Source organism: Mchenga conophoros, linkage group LG23 (genome assembly GCF_057382185.1).
Source record: "Mchenga conophoros isolate Kocher_MC1m ecotype Shallow Benthic linkage group LG23, M_conophoros_male_GT1.1, whole genome shotgun sequence".
Classification (NCBI taxonomy): domain Eukaryota; kingdom Metazoa; phylum Chordata; class Actinopteri; order Cichliformes; family Cichlidae; genus Mchenga; species Mchenga conophoros.
This window is the reverse complement of record NC_140547.1, coordinates 24,808,705-24,831,317: the sequence shown is the minus strand read 5'-3', so window position 1 is coordinate 24,831,317 and position 22,613 is coordinate 24,808,705. Positions and strand designations below refer to the sequence as shown.

Genomic DNA, 22,613 nt, shown 5'->3' with positions numbered 1-22,613 from the left:
AAATGCTTGAAAAGAATATAGATAAATATAGCAGTTAGTTGATGTTTTCTCTAATTTGCTTCTTAGAATTAACTTTATGTTAAAGGATCAACATGCTGTGTGATGATTGTGATCGACTGTGATCTGAGGGGTATACCACGATTCAAAAAGGTCAACAACAGCAAGCTTTCTTTGCTCTACCCTAGTACAAGATGACCAGTATCACAACGGTGGTTGTCAGCTTCCTCTGTTAAGCCGAGCTCTCTAGGCCTGGTGTATGTTTACATAAAAAGGGGTATTTCACTCTTCTTTTACACAAAGAATCCCTGTGAGCGCCCCCTACCCTGATCGGACACGTTAGCATGTAACGATAAAAGGTGAAAAAATGTATAACGAACATAAAAAATATAAATACAAAAAATAAAAAAGTGAAATGCAAATTTGATTGTAAATAGGACAACATTAATACCCCAGAAAATCATTAATCATTAGATTTGGTGCACAGATCGGTAACATAAACATTTTAACTTTAATTAATTACTGGCTGCACGTCAGATCTGTGAAACTTTAAACTGGATACTTTGAAACATTGAAGCTGACTGTCTCACAGCCTGGTAAACAAGATGTGGAGATAACTGTAGTCAGGAGATCAAAGTGAAATTAACTTGATTGATTGCTCTGGACCAAGTTATGTGTTCAGCATAAGTTACTATGGCGATCAAAGCTGAAGACTTAAAGCTCAACATACCTACAAATCTGCTAATCCGACTTCATGGCACAGCCCTCAGATGATGGGGACATAGGTGTATGTTGTTCTGGGTTTTGGAACTCCAACTGATCATTGATGCCTTAAGGACAAAAGTCATTTTTAAAAGCTATAACATTGCTGTAAATTCTGGTTGGTAAACATCCCTCACCTCTCCTCTTCTCTCCGCTCTTGTCCTTTGTAGAGAGGTGAAGCGTTTCCTTGGCGCCGCCGTGGATCTGTGCAGGTGGAGGGTCACATCACATGGGAGTGTGCGACTGCACGCGTGACGGTGTGTGTTTAGGCCTCCTGCCGTCACTCGCTCCTCCCAGACAGGCATGGCGGGGGGCAGGGAGCGCAGCGGCTCGAGGACGCAGAGGCCGTGGTCGGTGTACCGAGCCAACACGCTGGAGCTGTCCAACGAGATGATCAGCTTGGCGCTCGCAGGTCAGAATAACGTGGAAACTGAGCTAGAGTCAGAAACTTTTTAGTGTTTTGTGCATTTGAGCAAAATAGAGTGTCAAATATAGTTTGGTCACATTTAAGGAGGTTAGGTTTAGAAAAAGGTCAAATAAGTCCAACTCACACTAATAAAGCATCCCTGAGATATTCACACATTATCAAAATGGTCAGATTTTGTATTTCAAAATAAAAGCCATTGAAATGTCCTGTATGAGTTTTTTACCTTTAATTTACAAACAGATTACAGGGAAACGTCCTGTTTTCACAGACGTATTTCCCTTTACCTTGATAGTATAACACGTCAGACTGTCACTCATTTAATATCAAGGCAGTCTGATTTGATCTGATCAAAATAAAAACCTTTCCTACAAAGGTAAACATGGCTTATAGCCATGAAAGGGATTACAGGAAAACATCCTTTTTACAGACATGCTATTAATCTAAAGGGAAGTATAATACCTCAAGCTGTCATTCCACGTCAAGTCATTCTGTGTATTTCAAAATAAAAGCCTTTTGAAAGTCTGAGCTGTGTTTACCTTTAATTTAAAAAGACATTACAAGGGTGCTAGTTTCATTTTCATCTAAACATAATCAAAATTGACGTAGAGTAGCTTCAATGTTGCAGCTGGAGATGATTTTAATAAATGAACTGCTGGTCGACTTTGTTTTTTAGTACTGCAGCATAATTTATCATGTACAAAAGCTTCAAATGCTGTTTCTCTGACTTAATGTTATGATGACGTTTGTGTTACTTTGCAGGAAATAGTCAGGACCCAGATGAACCTGTGCTGGAATTCAGTGTGGGTGAGTAATATGAGCATTTATGATGGCTGTCCGTGACATTTATAACCCGTATTTAAATTTAGTGGTCGTTGGTGCCTCAGTTCATGATCTACTCACTGCAAGTGACAGTGACTACCATAAGAGCAGAGTCTGCTCTTATGGTAGCAAAATATATTCAGAAAATCTCCATAAAACAGCAGCTCAGCAGCAGAAATATATCAGACAGTGAGAATATATGAGTATATGGTCAGCTGGTTGTGAGTTAATGAGTATGTGTAATCAATCCAAACATTTTGAAACAAACTCTCCAACCTCGCAGCTGCAAGACTGCCTGTGCAACCACAAGTGCCTTCAGAGAGTCTTCCTGCTTGCCTCTTGGCTTGATTTGCTTGTGTTTTCTCACCCAGCATGCACAGACCTGGTGACTCCTTCTCTGGACCGAAAACCCAACACCTTTGTAGCAGTGAGCTGCACGACGCCGCCGCAGGCCTTCTGGACCAAACACGCCCAGACTGAAGTCATAGAGGTCAGACTCGTCACACAGATACAGAAACAGACTTAAAGTTACAGTTGGACTAATGTTTAAGCAGCTCTAGCTTCCATAACGTTGATTTCAGCTTGTAGGTGTGACTTAACGACGGCATAGTGACCTGTTTGCCACCACCCACACCTTCCTTATCTACGTCATTCAGTCTGGATGTGGAGGACGAGGGAGAAATGAATAATAAAACTGCAAAAACACACTTTTAGAAAAGTTTTGTTGCCAAACACGAATGTGACCTCTGAAAGAGCAATTTCAGAGGTCACATCACTTTGTATTGAATGCATTTATTTGCACGCCCCCTCAAGTGCAGAGTGAGTCATCAAAAATAAGGATTTTGTTGGGTAAACACTCATAAATATGTATTTTTATGCATATTTGGCAAAGTTAAAATGATACAGTGTGAAACCAGTGTATTTTTAGGCGTATCTGTATGTGTTACAATGACTTTCTTCTTCCAAAATGCCTGTTTTGCACATGGTTTGAACTTTTAACTTAAATTTCAACGCAAATTGAAGCTGCTATTGTGTTACTTTTCCTTGAAAATGTGATTATGATAATAACAATAAAACAAAACATGAACTGCTGAACTATTTTGTGTAACCTGTGTCTCTCCACAGGGTACCAGTAACCCCAGCTTCCTCAGCAGCATTGCCTTCTTCCAGGACTCCAACATCAACCAGCTGACGCAGGTCAAACTGGCTGCGTATGATGTGAAGGATCGCTCGCAGGGCACGGTACGACCAGCAGCACTGATAATTTTATTTTAATAATTTGAGCAAAGAAGCAGCTCAGCGTGTGAACTGTCTGTCTGTCCAGATGTACATGTTGGGCTCTGCACTTTTCCCTGTGAAGGAGATACTGCAAGAGAAGAGCCACAAATTACAGCTCGAACTGCGGTAACACACACTTAAACACACAACACTTCTGCTTTTTTACTGCTGTATTCAAGATTCTTTAAATTCACCCCAGTTCTTTAAGCAAAACTCACTCCAACTTATTGCTGTTTTATTGCCGTCTTGATGCACCACTTTCACTTTGAAGACATAAACTGACTGCGAGTGAAAGATTTCTTGAAGCCATTTCTAAGCAACTGCATATTCCAATATCATAATTACACCCCCACTAATATTTGGTTCAAGGTCTCTTAGCATGTTGCACCTCAACCAGACACTTTTCACAGCCACCAGTGAGCTTCTGGTATAATCCTGGCTTATATTTGACTGCTATTCTTGGCAGAATTGGGAGAGTTAAAGTGTTTGGTTTCTTGGCACAATCTTGGCTTTTAAGCTCAGTCCACAAATCTTTTCAACAGGGTTTAGGTCGGGGTTTTGGGAAGGCCATTCCAGAAGTTCAATGTGAACCTGCTTTATCCATTCAAAACTAGTTTTAATGTGTGTTTGGGATCATTATCCTATTGGAACACCCAATTATGTCAAAGTTTCAATGGTCTAGCTGTTGATTTGAGGTCAAGTTAAAGATTTTGGAGGTAGTCCTCCTCCTTCATTATTCCATCCACCTTTTGCATCACCTGTACCACTGACAGCAAAACAGCCCCAGAGCATGATGCTAGCACCACCCTGCTTGAGAGCTGGTACAGGTTTGAAAACATACCTCTTGTCATTGTGGACAAATAGCTCAATCTTTGTTTGGTTTGACCATAAAACCTTTTTTCTAGAAGGCATCTAGCTTGTTGATGTGGGCAGCTGCAAATTGTAGTCAAGTTTGAAAGTGTAGATCTTCAAGAAGGGGCTTTTCTCTTGGTCAGCACCCTTTCAGTCCATGATGATGTAAAACAGGTGTCACTGTGGACAGAGATTTTGGTCTTCCAGCAGTTTCCAGTTCATGACAGGCTCGAGTCTTGATGGTTCCTGATTTGTTCCTGGGCATCCCTACCAATTTCCTCTTATTTGAGGGTAACAGTTTGGATCTTCTTCCAGACCTCAGCAAATCTGAATAACTTGTACTTAAGTACAGTTGTTTGAACCGATGACCTTGGAATCTGCAGTTGTTTAGAAAAGACTCCAAAAGACTTTCCCAACTTGTTTAAATATACAGTTCTCCTTCTTGGATCTTCACTGAGTTCCTTAGACTTTCCCTTAGTTTTGAGTATTGGTCAGTCCAATGAGTTCTATCAAACAATCCTTTTTATGCTGCAAAGAAAAGCTACCAGTTGGACACAATCATGATCACTAACAAGAAGTTAACAAACATGTGCACCCAGTGTTTTAAAGTTGTTAAAGATGCATGCTGCACAATCATTCCACCCTGGACAAGAACAGTTAAAAGAAATCATTAAAAAGACAAGATTATCAATCAATCAAGCAATTTATTTATAAGCAGATTTAAAAACAACACAGGCTGACCAAAGTGCTGTACATAATAAAAAAGTAAAAAGTAGATCAAACACACACAAAGAACAAAACAAAACTCAGTCACAATTAAAAGCTAGAGTGTAAAAATGTGTTTTGATTGATTGATCGATAATATTTTATTCATCCCGATGGAAATTGGGTTAAGGCTGCCAGCCTTGCCAGCGCCATACACCATTTTCAAACAGGTTTTAAAAATGTCTAGTGTTGGAGAGATCCTAATTTCAACAGGCAGACTGATCCAAGGTTTGGGCGCAGCAATCACAAAGGCCCGGTCTTCTCTGTTTTTTAGACTGCTTCTAGGGACAAACTAGAAGCAACTAGCAGCTGACCTAAGAGTTCTATTTGGAGTATTTTTAGTTAACAGATCAGAGAGGTATGCCAGAGCTAATCCATTTAGAGATTTAAAAACAAGCAATAAAATCTTAAAATCAATTCTACAACATACTGGAAGCCAGTGTAAATGAACCAAGGCTGGGGAAAATGGTCATGTTTACGAGTGCCTGTCAAGAGTCAGGCTGCAGCATTCTGAACTAGCTGAAGATGAGAGAGCAGAGCCTGGCTGATACCAAAATAAAGACTGTTACAGTAGTCAAGCCTGGATGAAATAAATGCATGTCTCACTTTCTCAAAGTCAGCAAATGACAAAATGTTCTTAGTTTTTGCAAGGGCTCTGAGCTAGAAGAAGTTGGCTTTTACAACAGAATTTATTTGTTTCTCAAATGAAAAGCTGCTATCAAAGAACACTCCCAGATTCTTTGCAAAGGGATTTCTGGATTTTTCCAGAGGACCATGGTCAACCTTAAGAGAAAAGCGAGGGTCAGAAGGTCCAAATAGAGCAATCTCAATTTTTTGGTCATTTATATTCAAAAGATTTAATGCAAACCATGATTTAATGTCATCAAGGCAGTCTAGCCAAAGAAAGATTACCATGACATTCATGCCCATGATGATTGTGTGTAAACTGCTGACCACAACGGTAAGCAAGAAATAAAAGATGCTTGAATTTTAACTGTACAGAAGAAACATTTCATTTTTATGAAATGTTTCTTCTTACTTTGAAAAGTAAGAAGTGTTGTCATTTATGTATTTACAACATATAAAAGCCTGCTTGTCATTTACTTCAATTTTTTTCTCCATCTTGACACAAAGCCTAATGTGGTTAGTCAAATGAAATGATGTGTGACGTCCTTCCTTTACTTTAAGTGTGTTTCCTGCTAAATTTGCAAGACAAAACTTGAAATGGAAAAAGGATATAGTGACAGATTTGTGGTTCTAGTTTTTAGTGTGCCACTGAAGATCTGCTGAGGATGTTGGATAGCAGAAGGACATGTAACTCAATATAATCGAAATGGCAGTGGTGGGTGGCACTCTGGAAATGAATCATCCGGCTGAGAAGAAGGATATTTAAAAAAAAAACCACAGAACAAACGTGGGCTGAGGAGGGAGACTTGAGGAACACCGCATTTAAAATGAATAGGAAACAGGAAGCAAGTATTAGCTAAGGCTGCTAAAGATGTTCTTTCAGAGAAGAAAGAGCCACTGACTGTAGAAGATCTTTATACAGCCATTGGTAAGAACATAGAAGATTAAAAGCAGATCTCTTAATTTTAACCTAGTTTGCAGAAGGTTTTTTGGCACTTAAAAAAGCTATTTAGGAATTAAATGATACTAAAAGAATGATTAGCAGCTTTAATGCTGTTTTATGTTCAAATGGGCAGATCAGCAGAGAACCAGCGGGTAGGGAACATCACTGTGGCGGCGTGGCAGATGGAGGAAAGAACAGATCAGAGGATGTCGATGGGACGTCTGCCAGAAAGTATCAACGGCCGGGTAAGAGGCTGGCAGCCACGGGCAGATTTATTTATCTTCCTTGTGATCTGAGTAGATATTTTCCATGATTGGCTAACACTGGCGTCAGTTATTATATCTGCAAGCTCAACAAATGTTCTGAGGTTAATTCAATTAATATAATTTTGCATTTGCATCAAAAGTTCTGATGTTTGCTTGTAAAGAATTTGATTAGACTTGTATACTTAAATATCTCAGACAGACTTCTGAGTGTTTACGCTTCATTGTCTCTCAAATGTTGGTAAAATGCTGCATGTTTGCTCCTGAGCCTTGCTTTCTGTGACTGCATATAAAGCATATATATTAAATGATCATGGTACAATAAAGACATCGCCATGTGGCAGTAAAGTCATTTATCTCGGGTTTGTGTAGAAGCTCTGGGAGTGTGGTGTAGGTGATAGTGGAGAGATAAAGGAAGGTGGATGCTGCCTGCCAGAGCTGACGTAGTGTAATGTTGGTGCTTGTGCTTGTCCTGCAGACGGTGCTGCCTGTCGACGAGAGCCTGACGGAGTCGATGGGAGTCCGAATCAAGTACGCCTCGTTGTGCAAAGATACCCTGCTGCGCTCAGGTGGGACAGCTTTGCTCTGTGACTCGGTGTGTGCAAAGTAGCGTGGTGTTAGTAAGGTTTTGGTGAAGTTTTGTTTTTCTTTCTTCTTAAATCAGTTAAAATAACTTGGCTACATTGTCCTGTACTTTGCTGATATATTTCTAATCAGTTTAATTAAACATTTGGATCAAAATTGTTTAATCTGGTAACTGAGTAAGCATTTAAAGACATGAATGTTAAACAGATCTTCCTGCATTAAATGCCTTCATTAGAACCCTTTCACATAAGCTTAGAGATCAGTCCGTGGATCCCTGGCAACCTCTGGTGGGAAGGAAAAATGTTTAATTCCTGGCTGGTTGTTGAGTGGTTGCTAGAAGCTGCTGCCAGTCACATGGTGGTGCACAATAAAACCTCCGTTAACAAGATGTAAGCTTGTTTAGAAACACTCGTTGTTTACTGTTTGAGTGAAAGTGAAACTCGGATAAACTGTCACACAAACCAGAAATGGCAAAAATTTGCCTTCAGTGTAAAAGTTGTGCCAACACACCACAACTTGTAAGTATTTTCTAATTGTTTTTTATTTTTATTTCATTTTGACTTTTGATTTTCAGTTGAGTTTAGTTTCAGTTAAGTTTCCAGAGTGGGTTTTCTTATTTCAGTTTAGTTTCTGTTGTTTGAAAATGTTTAGATATAATGTAGTTTATATTAGTTTCACTGGTAGTTTTAGTCTATTTAATTAAGGTTGAACAGGTTGATCAGGTCAAAGACAAAAAGACTCAATAAAAGTTTTTACCCACCGGCTGTCAAACATACCCTACCTCCACCCTGTTTGAAGGATAACTGCACTGCCAACACTCATTACACTTTATTTATAAACCGTATTTTTATTCATACTATAAAGCAAACCAACATTCCTACCTTTGTAAACTGTATTTCTTATAACCGTATTTATTATAGTAGCAACAGCCCCCGCACACACTGAGTGTGTACCTCACAATGCACCTGCTCCTCAGATTGCATGTATGTGTATGTATATATGTAGGCGTGTATGTGGAAATATGTGTGTGTGTGTATGTGTATGTATGCATGCATATATGTGTATATATATATATATATATACATACATATACAGTGGGGCAAAAAAGTATTTAGTCAGCCACCGATTGTGCAAGTTCCCCCACCTAAAATGATGACAGAGGTCAGTAATTTGCACCAGAGGTACACTTCAACTGTGAGAGACAGAATGTGAAAAAAAATCCATGAATCCACATGGTAGGATTTGTAAAGAATTTATTCGTAAATCAGGGTGGAAAATAAGTATTTGGTCAATAACAAAAATACAACTCAATACTTTGTAACATAACCTTTGTTGGCAATAACAGAGGTCAAACGTTTACTATAGGTCTTCACCAGGTTTGCACACACAGTAGCTGGTATTTTGGCCCATTCCTCCATGCAGATCTTCTCGAGAGCAGTGATGTTTTGGGGCTGTCGCCGAGCAACACGGACTTTCAACTCCCGCCACAGATTTTCTATGGGGTTGAGGTCTGGAGACTGGCTAGGCCACTCTAGGACTTTCAAATGCTTCTTACGGAGCCACTCCTTTGTTGCCCGGGCGGTGTGTTTTGGATCATTGTCATGTTGGAAGACCCAGCCTCGTTTCATCTTCAAAGTTCTCACTGATGGAAGGAGGTTTTGGCTCAAAATCTCACGATACATGGCCCCATTCATTCTGTCCTTAACACGGATCAGTCGTCCTGTCCCCTTGGCAGAAAAACAGCCCCATAGCATGATGTTTCCACCCCCATGCTTCACAGTAGGTATGGTGTTCTTGGGATGCAACTCAGTATTCTTCTTCCTCCAAACACGACGAGTTGAGTTTATACCAAAAAGTTCTACTTTGGTTTCATCTGACCACATGACATTCTCCCAATCCTCTGCTGTATCATCCATGTGCTCTCTGGCAAACTTCAGACGGGCTTGGACATGCACTGGCTTCAGCAGCGGAACACGTCTGGCACTGCGGGATTTGATTCCCTGCCGTTGTAGTGTGTTACTGATGGTGACCTTTGTTACTTTGGTCCCAGCTCTCTGCAGGTCATTCACCAGGTCCCCCCGTGTGGTTCTGGGATCTTTGCTCACCGTTCTCATGATCATTTTGACCCCACGGGATGAGATCTTGCGTGGCGCCCCAGATCGTGGGAGATTATCAGTGGTCTTGTATGTCTTCCATTTTCTGATGATTGCTCCCACAGTTGATTTTTTCACACCAAGCTGCTTGCCTATTGTAGATTCACTCTTCCCAGTCTGGTGCAGGTCTACAATACTTTTCCTGGTGTCCTTCGAAAGCTCTTTGGTCTTGGCCATGGCGGAGTTTGGAGTCTGACTGTTTGAGGCTGTGGACAGGTGTCTTTTATACAGATGATGAGTTCAAACAGGTGCCATTCATACAGGTAACGAGTGGGGGACAGAAAAGCTTCTTACAGAAGACGTTACAGGTCTGTGAGAGCCAGAGATTTTCCTTGTTTGAGGTGACCAAATACTTATTTTCCACCCTGATTTACGAATAAATTCTTTACAAATCCTACCATGTGGATTCATGGATTTTTTTTTCACATTCTGTCTCTCACAGTTGAAGTGTACCTCTGGTGCAAATTACTGACCTCTGTCATCATTTTAAGCAGGGGAACTTGCACAATCGGTGGCTGACTAAATACTTTTTTGCCCCACTGTATGTATGTATCCGTATGTATGCAGGTGTATGTATAACTTGTACATGTCTTTCTTGTGTAAATGCAAATTTGTCTGTGTTATTGTGTAAATACTTAGGCTATTGTGCTTTTCACACTCATGGAGACATGCCAAACTGCCTTTCATTGTTCTTGTAAGAGTGACAATAAAGAGCAATTCTATTCTATTCATATTGTATGCAGGGCATACGTTAGAGGCAAGACCTAGGAATATCAGCATAGTTATTACAATTAAAAAACAATTAAACAACTGACAAAGATAAAATCTAAGGATATGTGCTCTATAATTAAGTTTCTTAAAATTCCTTCAATTTTATATTTTATATATATGTATGTGTATATATATGTATGTGTGTGTGTGTGTATATATATATATATATATATATATATATATATATATATATATATATATATATATATAATATATATAATTTTAGTTTACGGAAATGTTTTTTCATTTCTAGTTATAATTATAATCTTGAATCTGATTTTTTAGTATGGGTTGTACTTTTCACAGTTTCACTTTCCCTATGAGAGTAGTTAACAAATTTTAGAAGACAAGTCAGCGTCTTCCAAGCAAAGTTTTGGTCCCAAAAGTGCCCAGCAGCCTCTAGAAACCACCTGGTACCTGGGTGGGGAATACAAATTTTCCCCTATTGACCAGAGGTTGTAAAATGGTTGGATACTGGTCTGTAGCCCTGTGTCACTGAGACCTTAGGGTATTAGGTTTATGTGCATGGAAAACCAAAGGAGAAAGTGTGAAACAAACTGACTAACTCGTTGAAATTAATATTTAATAGTTTTAGTTTAATTTAATTTTAAAGATGCCAGGCAAAATGTATTCTGCACACACTGAATATTTTCTGAGTTAAAGTCCCTTGAGGACATAGTAGTGGCACTTTTTAACTCGCCTTACATTTTCCTGATACCAAATCAAATGTACACTAAGACTGTGATACTTCAAGTTTCATTGAGCGATCTTGTAAGCGTATAAATCATGGGATAAAACCTAGTTTCAATAGCCCCATTTCAGTGTGTAGGATGTAGAGGAACAGAAACGAGCATTGGTACCCTGAATGTTTGATCTGCTTTCTGATAATTCACAGGAAAAAAACTTCAAAAAGGCAAAACTTTGAAGACCCATATCACCATGTGGCATACATGACTGCTCAAAACAAGTTACAACATATGAACGTGAACATTTTTACCTACATCTTTATACCAAGCTAATCTCCGAGCAGTAATTCCGTCTCTGGAAAGAAGTGACTCATTTGGACACTTTTACAGAGCTTCATTAACCCTTATAGTCATATATTCTGAGAGGAGTATGTCTTCTGAATTTCAACCCTGCACCTGTTGGTTTTTTATTTTTTCTCTCCTCGTCCTTCATTTCTCTAACTCACATTTTCCATCAACATGCAGTTGAGTTGTATTGATTGTCCCCGGTGAGTGGGAGGTGTCTGTTTACCTCAGGGATTGAGTGGCAGTCCAAAAATAACGGAAAGCAATAACGTTGTTTACTGAGAAAAACTTTGGTCAGATCTGTCTTCATCTAATCCAAGCTAACTGAATTTTGTGTTGCTTCAGTGTTTGGCGGCACGATGTCGAGGATGTACCGCTTCCCCACCACTGATGGGAACCACCTACGAGTGCTGGAGCAGATGGCCGAAAGCGTCTTGTCTCTAAACATTCCCAGACAGTTTGTCAAACTGCTGCTGGAGGAGGATGCAGCCAGGTACAGCCATGCATGCATTTCTAAAGTTTACCAATAAAGAACATGTTACTTGTTCTTACTTATTCTTCATTTCTTATACTGAATAAACTGAACCTCTGTCTGTAAAACTTTTTTCGCTCCTTGCTTTGTGCTTTTAAAGAATGCATAGTTTCTCAAAATGGGTTCAAAACAGGTTAACACTGTGTAAAATACAACATCAGATGTTTCAACTGCAATATTTATGCAGGTGGAGAATTTTAGCAGCAGCCTGCTTAAATTCTATGAGACGTGGACATCATCACAACTGCTATTTCCTTCAACCATCACCAGAAATCAGATTTTCCCACCATTGCACTGTGAAGTCATTTTGATCACAAAATATAACAATGAAGTTGTTAAATATATTTTCCCTCAACTTTGGACATTACTTACCTCATCAACACTCGACATCTTTAAAGCCTGAGCTTTGACTCATTTCTTTTGTTTTCTTACTTGTTCGTCTTCAGTTTTTCTGTATTTTCCTGCTCTGTTTTCTTCCTCTTAGCTGTACGCCACTTTGGTCAGCTCTTGTTTTTAAAATGTGCTTACAAAGAAACTGAATTGACACGACTAATAAAAAAAAAAAAAAAAAAAAAGAGGCAAAACTAAGTTCCTGTAATAACCAACAGGAGACCAATGATGTGTAAACTGACTTCGATATGGCTTACTGGTCAGTAGTTGGACAGTGTTTGCAGACAAGTGGGTGTCTTGTCTGCAAACACTGCTGCTGAGTACAGAAATCGGGTTGTCATCAGTGCAGTCACAAAGAGGTTTTTGTCGCACACAGCTAGCAACCACTTGCCAACTGGTTGGGAATACAGTCTTTCATAGGCTTGTAACTGTTTCGAGGCCTTTGTGATGGAGGCCAAATGAATATAACAAAACAAAAATTAGCAGAGACCTAAAATGCATGCTTTTGCACCATTATGGTTTATCCAGTGTTCCACTTCATAGATGCTCCCAACTCGGCGGTCTCGTGATTCATCTTCATAACCGTAGACAAGCTTGTGAGCTCAATAATTGTTTCAAACCTTTGAGGGGTTAAATATTTAATACATAAAGAACAAGAATCTTAATTTTAAATTTTTTTATAGCTTAAACTTCATAATACCCAGTTTGACCTCTTCAGATGTTTTGTTTTCTCTACAGCAGCTTAAAACCCAAAGAAATGTACTTTATTGCTTCATTAAACTTTGTGTCCTTAGTTTCTATGGACAAAATTTCTAGTCATAGCCAGATAGTTGGACGATCTCAATTTTGGTGGCCTCAGAATATCATCTCTGCTTTTTCTAGATGATTCTGTTCTGTTGGCTTCATTGGGTAGAGGTCTTCAGCTTGCACCGGGATGGTTTGCATCTAAGTTGCAGAAATGATAATGAGCACCTTCAAGTCAGAGGCCATGGTCTTCAGCAAAGAAAGGGCAGAGTGCTCACTCCAGGTCAAGGATGACTTGTTGCCTCAAGGGGAGGAGTTTAGTTACCTTAAGGTCTTGGTTGAATGACGGATTGGGGCTCTACTTTGGTGAAGAGAGAGCTAAGCATAAAAGCAAAGTGTTTGGTTTATCGGTCAATCTACCTCCCCACCCTCAACTATGATCGCAAGCTTTGGATAGTGACAGAAAGAATGAGATTGCAGATAGAAGTGACAAAATAACCGTTCTCTGAAGGGTGGACAGCCTCTGCCTTTGTAATAGGATGGAAGAGTTCAGTCATTGGGGAGACATTTGGATTAGAGCCACTGCTCCTTCACATCAAAAGGAGGCAGCTGAGGTGATTCTGGCATGTGATTTGGATGCCTTATGGATACCTCCTGGGTGAGGTGTTTCCGGCATGTCCTGTGGGGAGGAGGCCCCAGGGCAGAGCAGGGCTCGGTGGAGAGATTGCATCTCTCAGTTGGCTTGGAAATAATTCAGTTTTCCCCCAGATGAGCTGGAAGAGGCGGCCAGGAAAAGGCAGGTCTGAGTTTCTCTGCTTAGACTGACCAAACCCATGACCTTGAACCTGGATGTATAGGAGAGGGAGGATAAATGAAAGGATGTTACATTAAACCAAAACAAGCAACAAATTATCCCGTCCGAGAAGCTGAAATCAGAGAAATTCCTTAAATTATGGAAATTATTTCTGATTATGGATAATTGCCACAGCTCTTATTGAAAGTCATTTGAAATGCATATTGAAGCGAGCGCAGTACTTGATGATTCATTTTTTCCTCTTTCTAACTATTCCGTCTGCAGGGTTTGTGAGTTGGAGGAGTTGGGAGAGTTGTCCCCCTGCTGGGAGAACCTGCGGCGGCAGATCGTCTCTCAGTACCAGAACATAATACTCGCTTACCAAGAGACACTGTCTGACCTCAGTGAATACAGAGGTCAGTGTACGTGCAGGCCCGAGTACACCTAAAAGAAAAAGTTAAAAAGATAACGACTAAGCTTCTTCGTCTCTTTGTCAGGCCCATCATTCAAAGCCAGTAACCTGAAAGCAGACAAGAAGCTGGAGTTCATGCCCACTAACCTTCACGTTCAGAGGATGAGGGTGCAGGATGAGCTGGGTTTTGGTTAGACACGAATACAAATTATTAAAAAACAAATCTTGCTGTGATTGCACGCACTTCTTGTTGTGCCTTTAAAACGTCCTTGTTTGTCTTTCCAGAACAGACATATGATGTGGTAACAGTCGGCGCCCCGGCCGCTCACTGCCAGGGTTTTAAGAACGGCGGTCTGAGGAAGATCATCCAGAAGTTCGAGGAAGCAAAGAAACAGTAAGTTGAGCACAAAGTGGGGCGTCACATAGGAAAATGAAAGAGGTGGGGGGAAGCAAGTTGCGATGACCTCTGCTCCTGTTTTGGGTTTTTATATTTTGCTTTATTCATCTTGTGATTTGTATTTAAACAGTTGTTTTTTTTTGTCATCTTTGTTTCTTCAATTTCTGCATTAATCCTGCAGTTCCCTTTTTATGGCTTCCTCTTAATTTTGTTTTTGTTACTTTTCCGATCAGCGTATATGAGGAGGAATGGTGAGTCGTTGCACTGCTTTGCTTGTTTTCATTTGACACTTCTAAAAAAATACAAAATAAAAAATCACACTTTCATAGATCCTTAAGATTTGTACAACAATGTATTTTCAGTTTTAAGCTGGAAGAATGGGGTTTTGCATAGCTTATTATGTTAATGCAAAGAAATAACGGCACGTGGCGCATCAGTCTTAACAGTGTTGTGTTAACTAATATAGAACTAAAATGTGTGTCGTCTTAAAGCGAGCACAAGGTTTGTCACAAAGTTGTTTGAATACTGCTCACTTTATGAATTCAGTCATCATTTTAAAGTCCATTAAAACATGTTTCTGTGCTTAAAAAGTCAAACCCTGACAATATTAAAGAGACATTTTTAAAATTCTTCTACATGAGATGGTCTGAATTTGTGAAGCGAGTGGTATCGTTCCCCGTCCCTGGCGTTTATTGAAGTCTGCTCCATGTTGTCTCTCCGGTCCATTAAGAGCAGGCATGTGCATGCAGACACTGTATGTTTGTACATCTGTGAAACACTAAAGTTAAGAGTAGTGGGTAATGTCTCTCACTACGTTTTTGAAACAGACCCTCTGAAGCTTGATTTAGACTTCTGCAGGAAGTTTACGTTCTAACTTAAGACGTAACCGAAACCCTTCTTAAACCTAAACAGGTTGCTGCTATAGTATTCTGTTTCCAGTTACAGCGTATATTTCCTGCTGAAGCATATTTCAGACATAAGACAGAAACATTACAAAAATATACACCTACAGGCCACTTTATTAGGTGCACCTTGTCAGTACCGGGTTGGACCTTCAGAGCTGCCTTAATTCTTTATCGCACAGTTCAGCAAGGTGCTGGAAACATTCTTCAAAGTTTTCGGTCCATATTGGCTTGATGGCATCACACAGTTGCTGCAAATTTGTCAGCTGCACATCCATGATGTGGATCTCCTGTTCTACCAAATCCCAATGGTGCTCTGTTGCACAGAGATCTGGTGACTGTGGAGCCCATTTCAGTACAGTGAACTCATCCTCATGTTCAAGAAACCAGTTTGAGATGATTTCATCCAACCTGAGGCAGGATGGATCCATGCTGTCATATTGTTTATGACAAATTCTCACCCTACCAACCAAATGTCACAGCACAAATTCAGGCTCATCAGATCAGGTGACATTTTTCCAGTTCTCTGTTGTCCAGATTTGGTGAGCCCGTGTGAATTGTAGCCTCAGTTTTCTTGTTCTTAGTTGACAGGAGCGGGACCTGGTGTGCTCTTCTGCTGTATTCAGAGCTGCTCTTCTGCATACCTTGGTTGTAATGAGTGGTGGCTTATTATTGCCTTCTTATCAGCTGGCTGGCTGGCTATTCTCCTCTGAAGGCATTTTTACCCAGTGAACTGCCACTCACAAGTTATAGCCTTAGTTTCCTGATCTTAGCTGACAAAAGTTGGATCTTTATGGTTTTCTGTGGTTGTGGTTGTCTGACAAAGTCCTAGTAGATCAGCAGTTTGTGAAATACTCAGACCAAACAACCATTTAAAGTCAATTAAGTCACCTTTCTTCTCCATTCTGATGCTCAGTTTGAACTACAGCAGGTTGTTTTGACCATAAATGCATTAAATTGCTGCCATGACCAGTTGAACAGATGTACCTAATAAAGTAATAAAGCACCTAATAAAGTGGCTGGTGAGTGTAGAGTATCCTCAGTCCCAGCTCGGATACAGACGTGTCTGTGTGTCTTTGTTCCCTACAGTAGCGCCCTCTCCAGCTCTCAGTCCATCATCTACATACCCCAGGACATTGTCCGAGCCAAAGAGATCATCGCCCACATCAACACGCTGAAGACTCAGGTCAGCTACTACGCAGAGAGGCTGTCTCGAGCTGCCAAAGACCGATCGGCCAGCGGACTGGAGTGGACGCTCGCCAGTCTGGCTGATAAGGTACAAAAAGTTTTTGGAAGTGATGTGACGTTACGTGGGGACGCTTCTTATTTCATCATATATCATTCATACCTTCTTCCTTTCAGACCCGTCAGCTGGTGACAGTGTGCGACTGCAAGCTGCTAGCTTCAGCTATTCAGGCCCTGAACGCAGCGCGGCCCGAGTACATCGCCTCCAAAGCGTCTCCTTCAGCTGAGTCCGAACAAGTAGTGCTCCGCAACGACCAGGACACACTGACAGCAAAGTACAGCGGTCGCAACAGCCGGTCTTCACTGCATGTGGACTGGCACGAAGAGGAATGGGTGAGTTCATCAGCAGTTTTTGGCTGTTTTTTGATTCCAGATTTATTTATTTATTTATTTTCGCATGAGAACAAATGAGCTTCTTGGCACGCGTTGTGCATACAGCTTAAGATCTTAACTACACTCTGTACCAAGCTGGATGACAACCAGTCTTCAGAAGAGGACACGCAGTTTGTAATTTAACAGATTTCCAACTGAAAGTAGAAAAAACAGGTGAGACTCAAAAAGGAGAAGCTCTGGGTTCATTTTTCAATCTTTTTTTATTTTTAGCCATCTGTTAGCTAATATAAGTAAAACGCAGTATCTGAAAAAACACGTGAGTGGTGGTTAAAGCTTCAGGATGCTTATAAGTGAACTTTTGAGCTCATGTTATTGAAAATATATGCACAACTACGCATCAGAATATTTAAATGATTATCCTTTAACAGTGCCAGTTTCCATCTTATTATTTAAGTTCTTGTCACTTTGTTATTTAGATTTTGCACTTATCACATTTTTTGAGTATAGTAGCAGAAAAAAAACAAAGTTTTTGTTTTTTTATATCACTACTGTAGATAAATATCATATAACAAGAACAGGAACTTCAAATGACAAAGGAAAGACATTATGCAGTCATCACACAGTCTTCATAGAAATGGTGGCTTCTCTGACACTGCTTAGTGGTAAATGATGCGCAAAATATCTTTATTTAAATTTAATGAACTTGAAGTGACATTACTGTCATGAGTGCATTTTGCCTCTGTGTACTGAGACGAGGGTCATGTAATGAAATCCATGAATCTTCGCTGATTGAATTCCTCCTCTCCTTCCTCTGACTTGAGTATAATTCCCTGCTGTAATTTATTTCTTCAATAAAAACAGTACTGTGTCCTGAACTTCCCCTCATTTAGTTATATTTTGTTTCCAGGAGGACAGACTATCTTTTGTTTGTAAAGTACTCTTGAGCAATACTTTTCCAGGCTTTCTTAAGGTGTTTCAAAGTGTTTCTTTGGACGCTGGCTACTTTTTTTTTTTTTTACTCTTTTTCAGTCTAGTCCTTGTACCTGAACATTTCCACAGAAATGTGCTTTGGAAATCTGTTTTTTCTTATTTCCGTTGTGTTTTGTGTGCCTTTGCAACATTTTTCTTATTGCTGGTGTTTTCTTAAGTTGCAGTCCGTTTGGCCTCTCAGGGCCACCGTAGAAATATCACCTGGAAATCATCTGATTGACAACAGCTTCATTTTTCAGCATGACAATGATCCCAAATACACAAGGAATGCAGTAAAAGAATACCAGTGGAGTAATATCAGTCATGGATTGGCCTTCCCAGAGCCCAGACCTCAACATTATTGAAGCAGTGTGGGATCATGTGGACAGAGAACAGAACAAAAGGCAGAAACATCCAAAGAAGAGCTTTGAATGTCCTGCAAGAAGCCTGGAGAACTATTCCTGAAGACGACTTAAAGACATGACAAGAAAGCTGCCTAAGAGAGTTCAGACTGTGCTGAAGAATAAAGCTGATCACACCAAATATTGACTTTCAGGCTCAGAGTTGTAACGCCGTTTCTAATTGAAACTACATACAAGCAAACATTTATAGCATATATACAAAGAAATTAGGAGTGGTGTGAGACGTGCACGTTTTTTACTCCTTTTTTGCACATAAATATTTTCAAAGTGTCACCTTTCCTTTTTTAGCACATTACTTAAAGACGCTCTTTTGATTGGTTTGTTACTCTCTAAAATTGAAGCTGAAACAGCTGAATGTTGTAAACATGTCCTCTCAGGAGAAGGTGTGGTCAAATGTGGATAAGTCTCTGGAGTGCATCATCCAGCGCGTCGACAAGCTGCTTCAGAAAGAGAGGAGACCCAGCGTCGGCAGTCAGGACAGTACCCAGAGTGACCAGCAGGGTGGCAGCAGTAAGAAAGGTAAGAGACTCTTACAGTTTTTTAGCTGTAGTTTACTTCTGTGCCCTCTCATCAGCACTCTTTAATTTATGCTTGCAGTGTTATACTGTTTCCGGGGGGTGAGATGCATGTGTTGCTAACATGTTAATCTGGCTCAGAGGTGGTAAACTGTTGGAGGAAAACAGTGTCAATATGATTCAAGAGCTGGTAAATGTCTTTACTGACATGCTTTTGGTACCATTAATAGGAATCTGCAAACTGGAGGACTAAAAAATGCACAGCAAAGTCAAAAGATTGCATTTTAGTGAGTTAGGGAGCCATAAGAGTGGGAGTTGGTATAAAAAGTCTAGAATAATATGGGATTACTTTGAAACCAGCTTGGATCTCTTAGTTATGAGGTCCTTTATGTTGTGAAACCAGACGGCACAGGTGAGGGATCAGAAACTGCACAGGACCACAGTTTACAGCAAAAAAAGACTCTAAAGAAGAGGCCAGAAGCTCATGAGCCCAGTGTTTACCTCGTTTATAGGAGCCATGAGATCTGCAGTTATGAGTGAGCAGATGTCCCAGTTGTGGGACTACGTTGTTTTTTTTTATATCCCTCGGCTCTCCCTGTCCCACAGAGTAAGACAGTATTCCTGGAGTCTGGCTTTGCAGTGCAGGTTAAACCTCTCGCAAGTCACCGATAAGATGTTAGCAGCTCTGCAGAGTTCAGAGAAAAATACCACAAAGAGACAGTAAATACTGAGAAATAGAGTTTTGCTCTTGTTTGTTTCCAACATAGACAGATATAGTGTGAAGTTATCACCACTTGGAATTAGAAGTCAATTTCACCCACCCGTTCTCTTTATTTATTTAAATAAGAAAATTGAAATATTCTCGTTGTTTTATACTAAAGTTCTAAACTTGTTTGCTGACCCCTTGATTTTTTTTATGTGGGTGTGAAAAGGCGATGGTGGGAAGTGTTTAGCTTTCTGGATCAACCCAGAAAGTATGTCAGAGGAATCTCCATCCTTACCACCATCATCATCATCATCATTAGAACCACCTCCACCATCATCATCATCTCCACCACCATCCTCTTCCTCTCAGCTTGCCCTCTCCTCTGCACGGCCTCCCAGCCCCGAACAGAAAACCTGTAGGTTTTGTTTTTTTCCTGTTTTTTCTCTTCTTCTTCTTCTTCTTCTTCTTCTTCTTGAGTCATCCCTCCACATCTATTTTCAGCTCAGGTCACTGCTTACTTTTAAGAAGTTGGAGGATTCATGAGCAGATTTTTCCTTCACCTCATCAGCCAACTTTATTCCTTGAGAAAATGCTCTTAAATGACTCGTCTTTAAAAAGCGTTCAGTGTTTTATGTGTGGTCTGCGTGTCTTTATGTGCACAGTGTTGCAGCAGTACTGTAGCAATGTAGCTGTTGTATCTGAGATTTTCTACATGTTGTAGCAGACCAGGGTCCAACATCTGTTCAAATTCCCCCCAAAACACACTAGATTTTCATAAAATAAGACAGAAAAGAGTTCTTCCTCGTGAGCCATTAGAGAATAAGGATGTTTGGACTCTGGTCTGCAGTGTTTCTTCTGTGTTGTCTCTGCTGCCCTCTATGGCGTACAGTGCTGCTAATCATGCATGTCGCACCTCCAACCCCTCTTCCAGATGGAAGCCCCAGTGCTGAGGAGGCGTATCCAGGTAAGAGCTGCCTCCCCACATGTGCTCCTCTCACTCTACTCACTTTTCCAGACGGATTTTGATAAGAAGTCCAGGCAGAGATATTCCAATGTCTGGACTGAGTAAACTCCAACAAACCCTGAAATAGTTACAAAAACTCATTATTATTATTTTTTTTTAATAGCTACAGTGATTGACTCATTTTTAATACCTAAATCTGCCCTCAGTCCAAAAAACCCCCACAAATCAGTGTCACTGTTTTAGAATCTGCTGTGACTGCTCTAAATTTGCACCTTTTTCTTTACATAAAGACTGGGGTCTGTAACACTCAGCTCGTTTCCTATTTTTTAAGAACAAGCCTGACAGCAGGCTTTTGACTCAAACAGCTCTGTCAGATCTCTGCAAGTGTTTTTAGGTTCTTTCCAGCAGGATTTGTGGCTAGTCCTGTGGCTTCACCCTAAAAGATTTCAGTGTGTGTGTGCTTCTCCTTTCCCCATTGTCCCTCTTGTCTTTTTTTTCTGTTTCTGTCAAATTTAACAAGAAGTGGACTCTGAAAAACACAATCTTTGCTACTTGGTGTGGAAATTATTGGTTTGAAGGCATATTTGTGCTTGGTCTCTCATGGTTTATTTGCACTTGTTGCAGGCGAGTGGAGCGAGGCACTGTACCCTCTCCTTACCACGCTCACGGACTGCGTTGCCATGATGAGCGACAAAGCCAAGAAGTCTATGGTCTTCCTGCTCATGCAGGACACCGCCCCGACGATAGCCATGGACGTGTCACTGCAGTACCGCCGCGACATTGTCTTCTGCCAAACGGTCAGCACGCAAACATCATCCAAGTGACTCAGACACACTCACCTACACATATTTCTGGTAATGTATGTCTGAGCTGATGTGTTTATCCTGGAGTGACTCAAAGTGAAGGAAAAGGCCAAGAAAAGTGTAAATATCGTAAAAGCAAGGAGTTCAGAGCTCTATGACTTTGTGGCTTTACGGTATTCATATGACTATTAAATGTCTGAGTAAAGAGTAAAGGCAAAGGGAGCACAGCAAGTAAGGATTTCACACTCCCACTCACCTGAGACTGCAGTTATAAAGAGGATATGATGCCAGATGTAGTCCTCAAAGTGGATCCCTCCTTCAGTATTTTTAGAGGCTCTTTGCGATTGTAGTTTTTGGCAAACCCTCTTGTCTAACTCACATCAGTTATATTTACCCAGCGGTGGATCCCTGCAGCTCTTAAATGAGCAGCTACAGGACTCAGACACTTCAAGTTAAACTCTAATCCAAGCATTAAGTAAAGAAGTAAGAATAGCATTTCATAATAGTCAGCTATAATCAGAGCTGAAATACTTACAAGTAATCAGTCAAGCATTTTCAAAGCATAAAGCTAAATATTCTAAAATTTCTTTTTGCGCCATTCAAGTGGTTTGAGTTTCATTGCTCCAAAGCAATGTTTAAAGACGGTGAGATCCTGTTTTCTGACATTGTTAATGCTTTGATTATAGTTCTCAGAAATGACCCACATGTGTTGAGAGTGGCCTTCCATCACTGGCACATCCATCGTTTTTCCCTATGCTACAGTCACACTCTGGGAAAACAGTGGTTGGAGGCCACTGCATGATCACAACCCCCACCATGCACATTGTGATCTTGTTTCCTCTGAAATTGTTGCTTCAAAGACGGGGACCAGGTCTGATAATACGGCGATTAACTGTGATAAAGCTGAGAAAATTTGAACTCTCTTGCCGTCTACATACACAGACATTCACATCAACTACTTACATTTGTAGATTTGACAGAGAAATTCAGAAATTCCTCCATTGGCACTCGGCAATTTTCACATAACCACGATACAACCAGTTTGCAACCACTTAAGTTCAGTCCTCTATTGTAAAAACACGTGTCCCAGAATTGCTGCGCTCATCTGTGCAGACTGATTGCAATATGTTGACAATCTGTCTGTGTTTATAAATTAGACAACAGTTATTTGCAGATCTTTATCATTCTGCCTCAGAGTGCTTGCAGTCGGTCT

The 22,613-nt window shown here is 40.4% G+C and overlaps 1 protein-coding gene across 11 annotated transcripts in view; it reads left to right on the top strand.

Moving 5' to 3' along the window:
* The window catches only part of inpp4ab (inositol polyphosphate-4-phosphatase type I Ab), a 78,450-nt gene that overhangs the window by 33,013 nt on the left and 22,824 nt on the right, over positions 1 to 22,613 (top strand). For 3 of the 11 annotated variants that reach the window (XM_085265975.1, XM_085265976.1, XM_085265985.1), the window contains 18 exons: positions 930 to 1,171; positions 1,946 to 1,990; positions 2,377 to 2,495; positions 3,131 to 3,247; positions 3,330 to 3,409; positions 6,604 to 6,715; positions 7,212 to 7,302; positions 11,619 to 11,766; positions 14,018 to 14,148; positions 14,230 to 14,334; positions 14,430 to 14,538; positions 14,775 to 14,792; positions 16,533 to 16,719; positions 16,806 to 17,021; positions 18,790 to 18,931; positions 19,860 to 20,048; positions 20,565 to 20,597; positions 21,222 to 21,394. In XM_085265975.1, the coding sequence (XP_085122101.1) occupies positions 1,063 to 1,171; positions 1,946 to 1,990; positions 2,377 to 2,495; positions 3,131 to 3,247; positions 3,330 to 3,409; positions 6,604 to 6,715; positions 7,212 to 7,302; positions 11,619 to 11,766; positions 14,018 to 14,148; positions 14,230 to 14,334; positions 14,430 to 14,538; positions 14,775 to 14,792; positions 16,533 to 16,719; positions 16,806 to 17,021; positions 18,790 to 18,931; positions 19,860 to 20,048; positions 20,565 to 20,597; positions 21,222 to 21,394 (2,124 nt within the window). In that variant the 5' untranslated portion in view covers positions 930 to 1,062. The remainder of the gene's footprint in view (positions 1 to 929; positions 1,172 to 1,945; positions 1,991 to 2,376; positions 2,496 to 3,130; positions 3,248 to 3,329; positions 3,410 to 6,603; positions 6,716 to 7,211; positions 7,303 to 11,618; positions 11,767 to 14,017; positions 14,149 to 14,229; positions 14,335 to 14,429; positions 14,539 to 14,774; positions 14,793 to 16,532; positions 16,720 to 16,805; positions 17,022 to 18,789; positions 18,932 to 19,859; positions 20,049 to 20,564; positions 20,598 to 21,221; positions 21,395 to 22,613) is intronic. The other 8 variants (XM_085265977.1, XM_085265979.1, XM_085265978.1 and 5 more) reach the window with 8 other exon arrangements.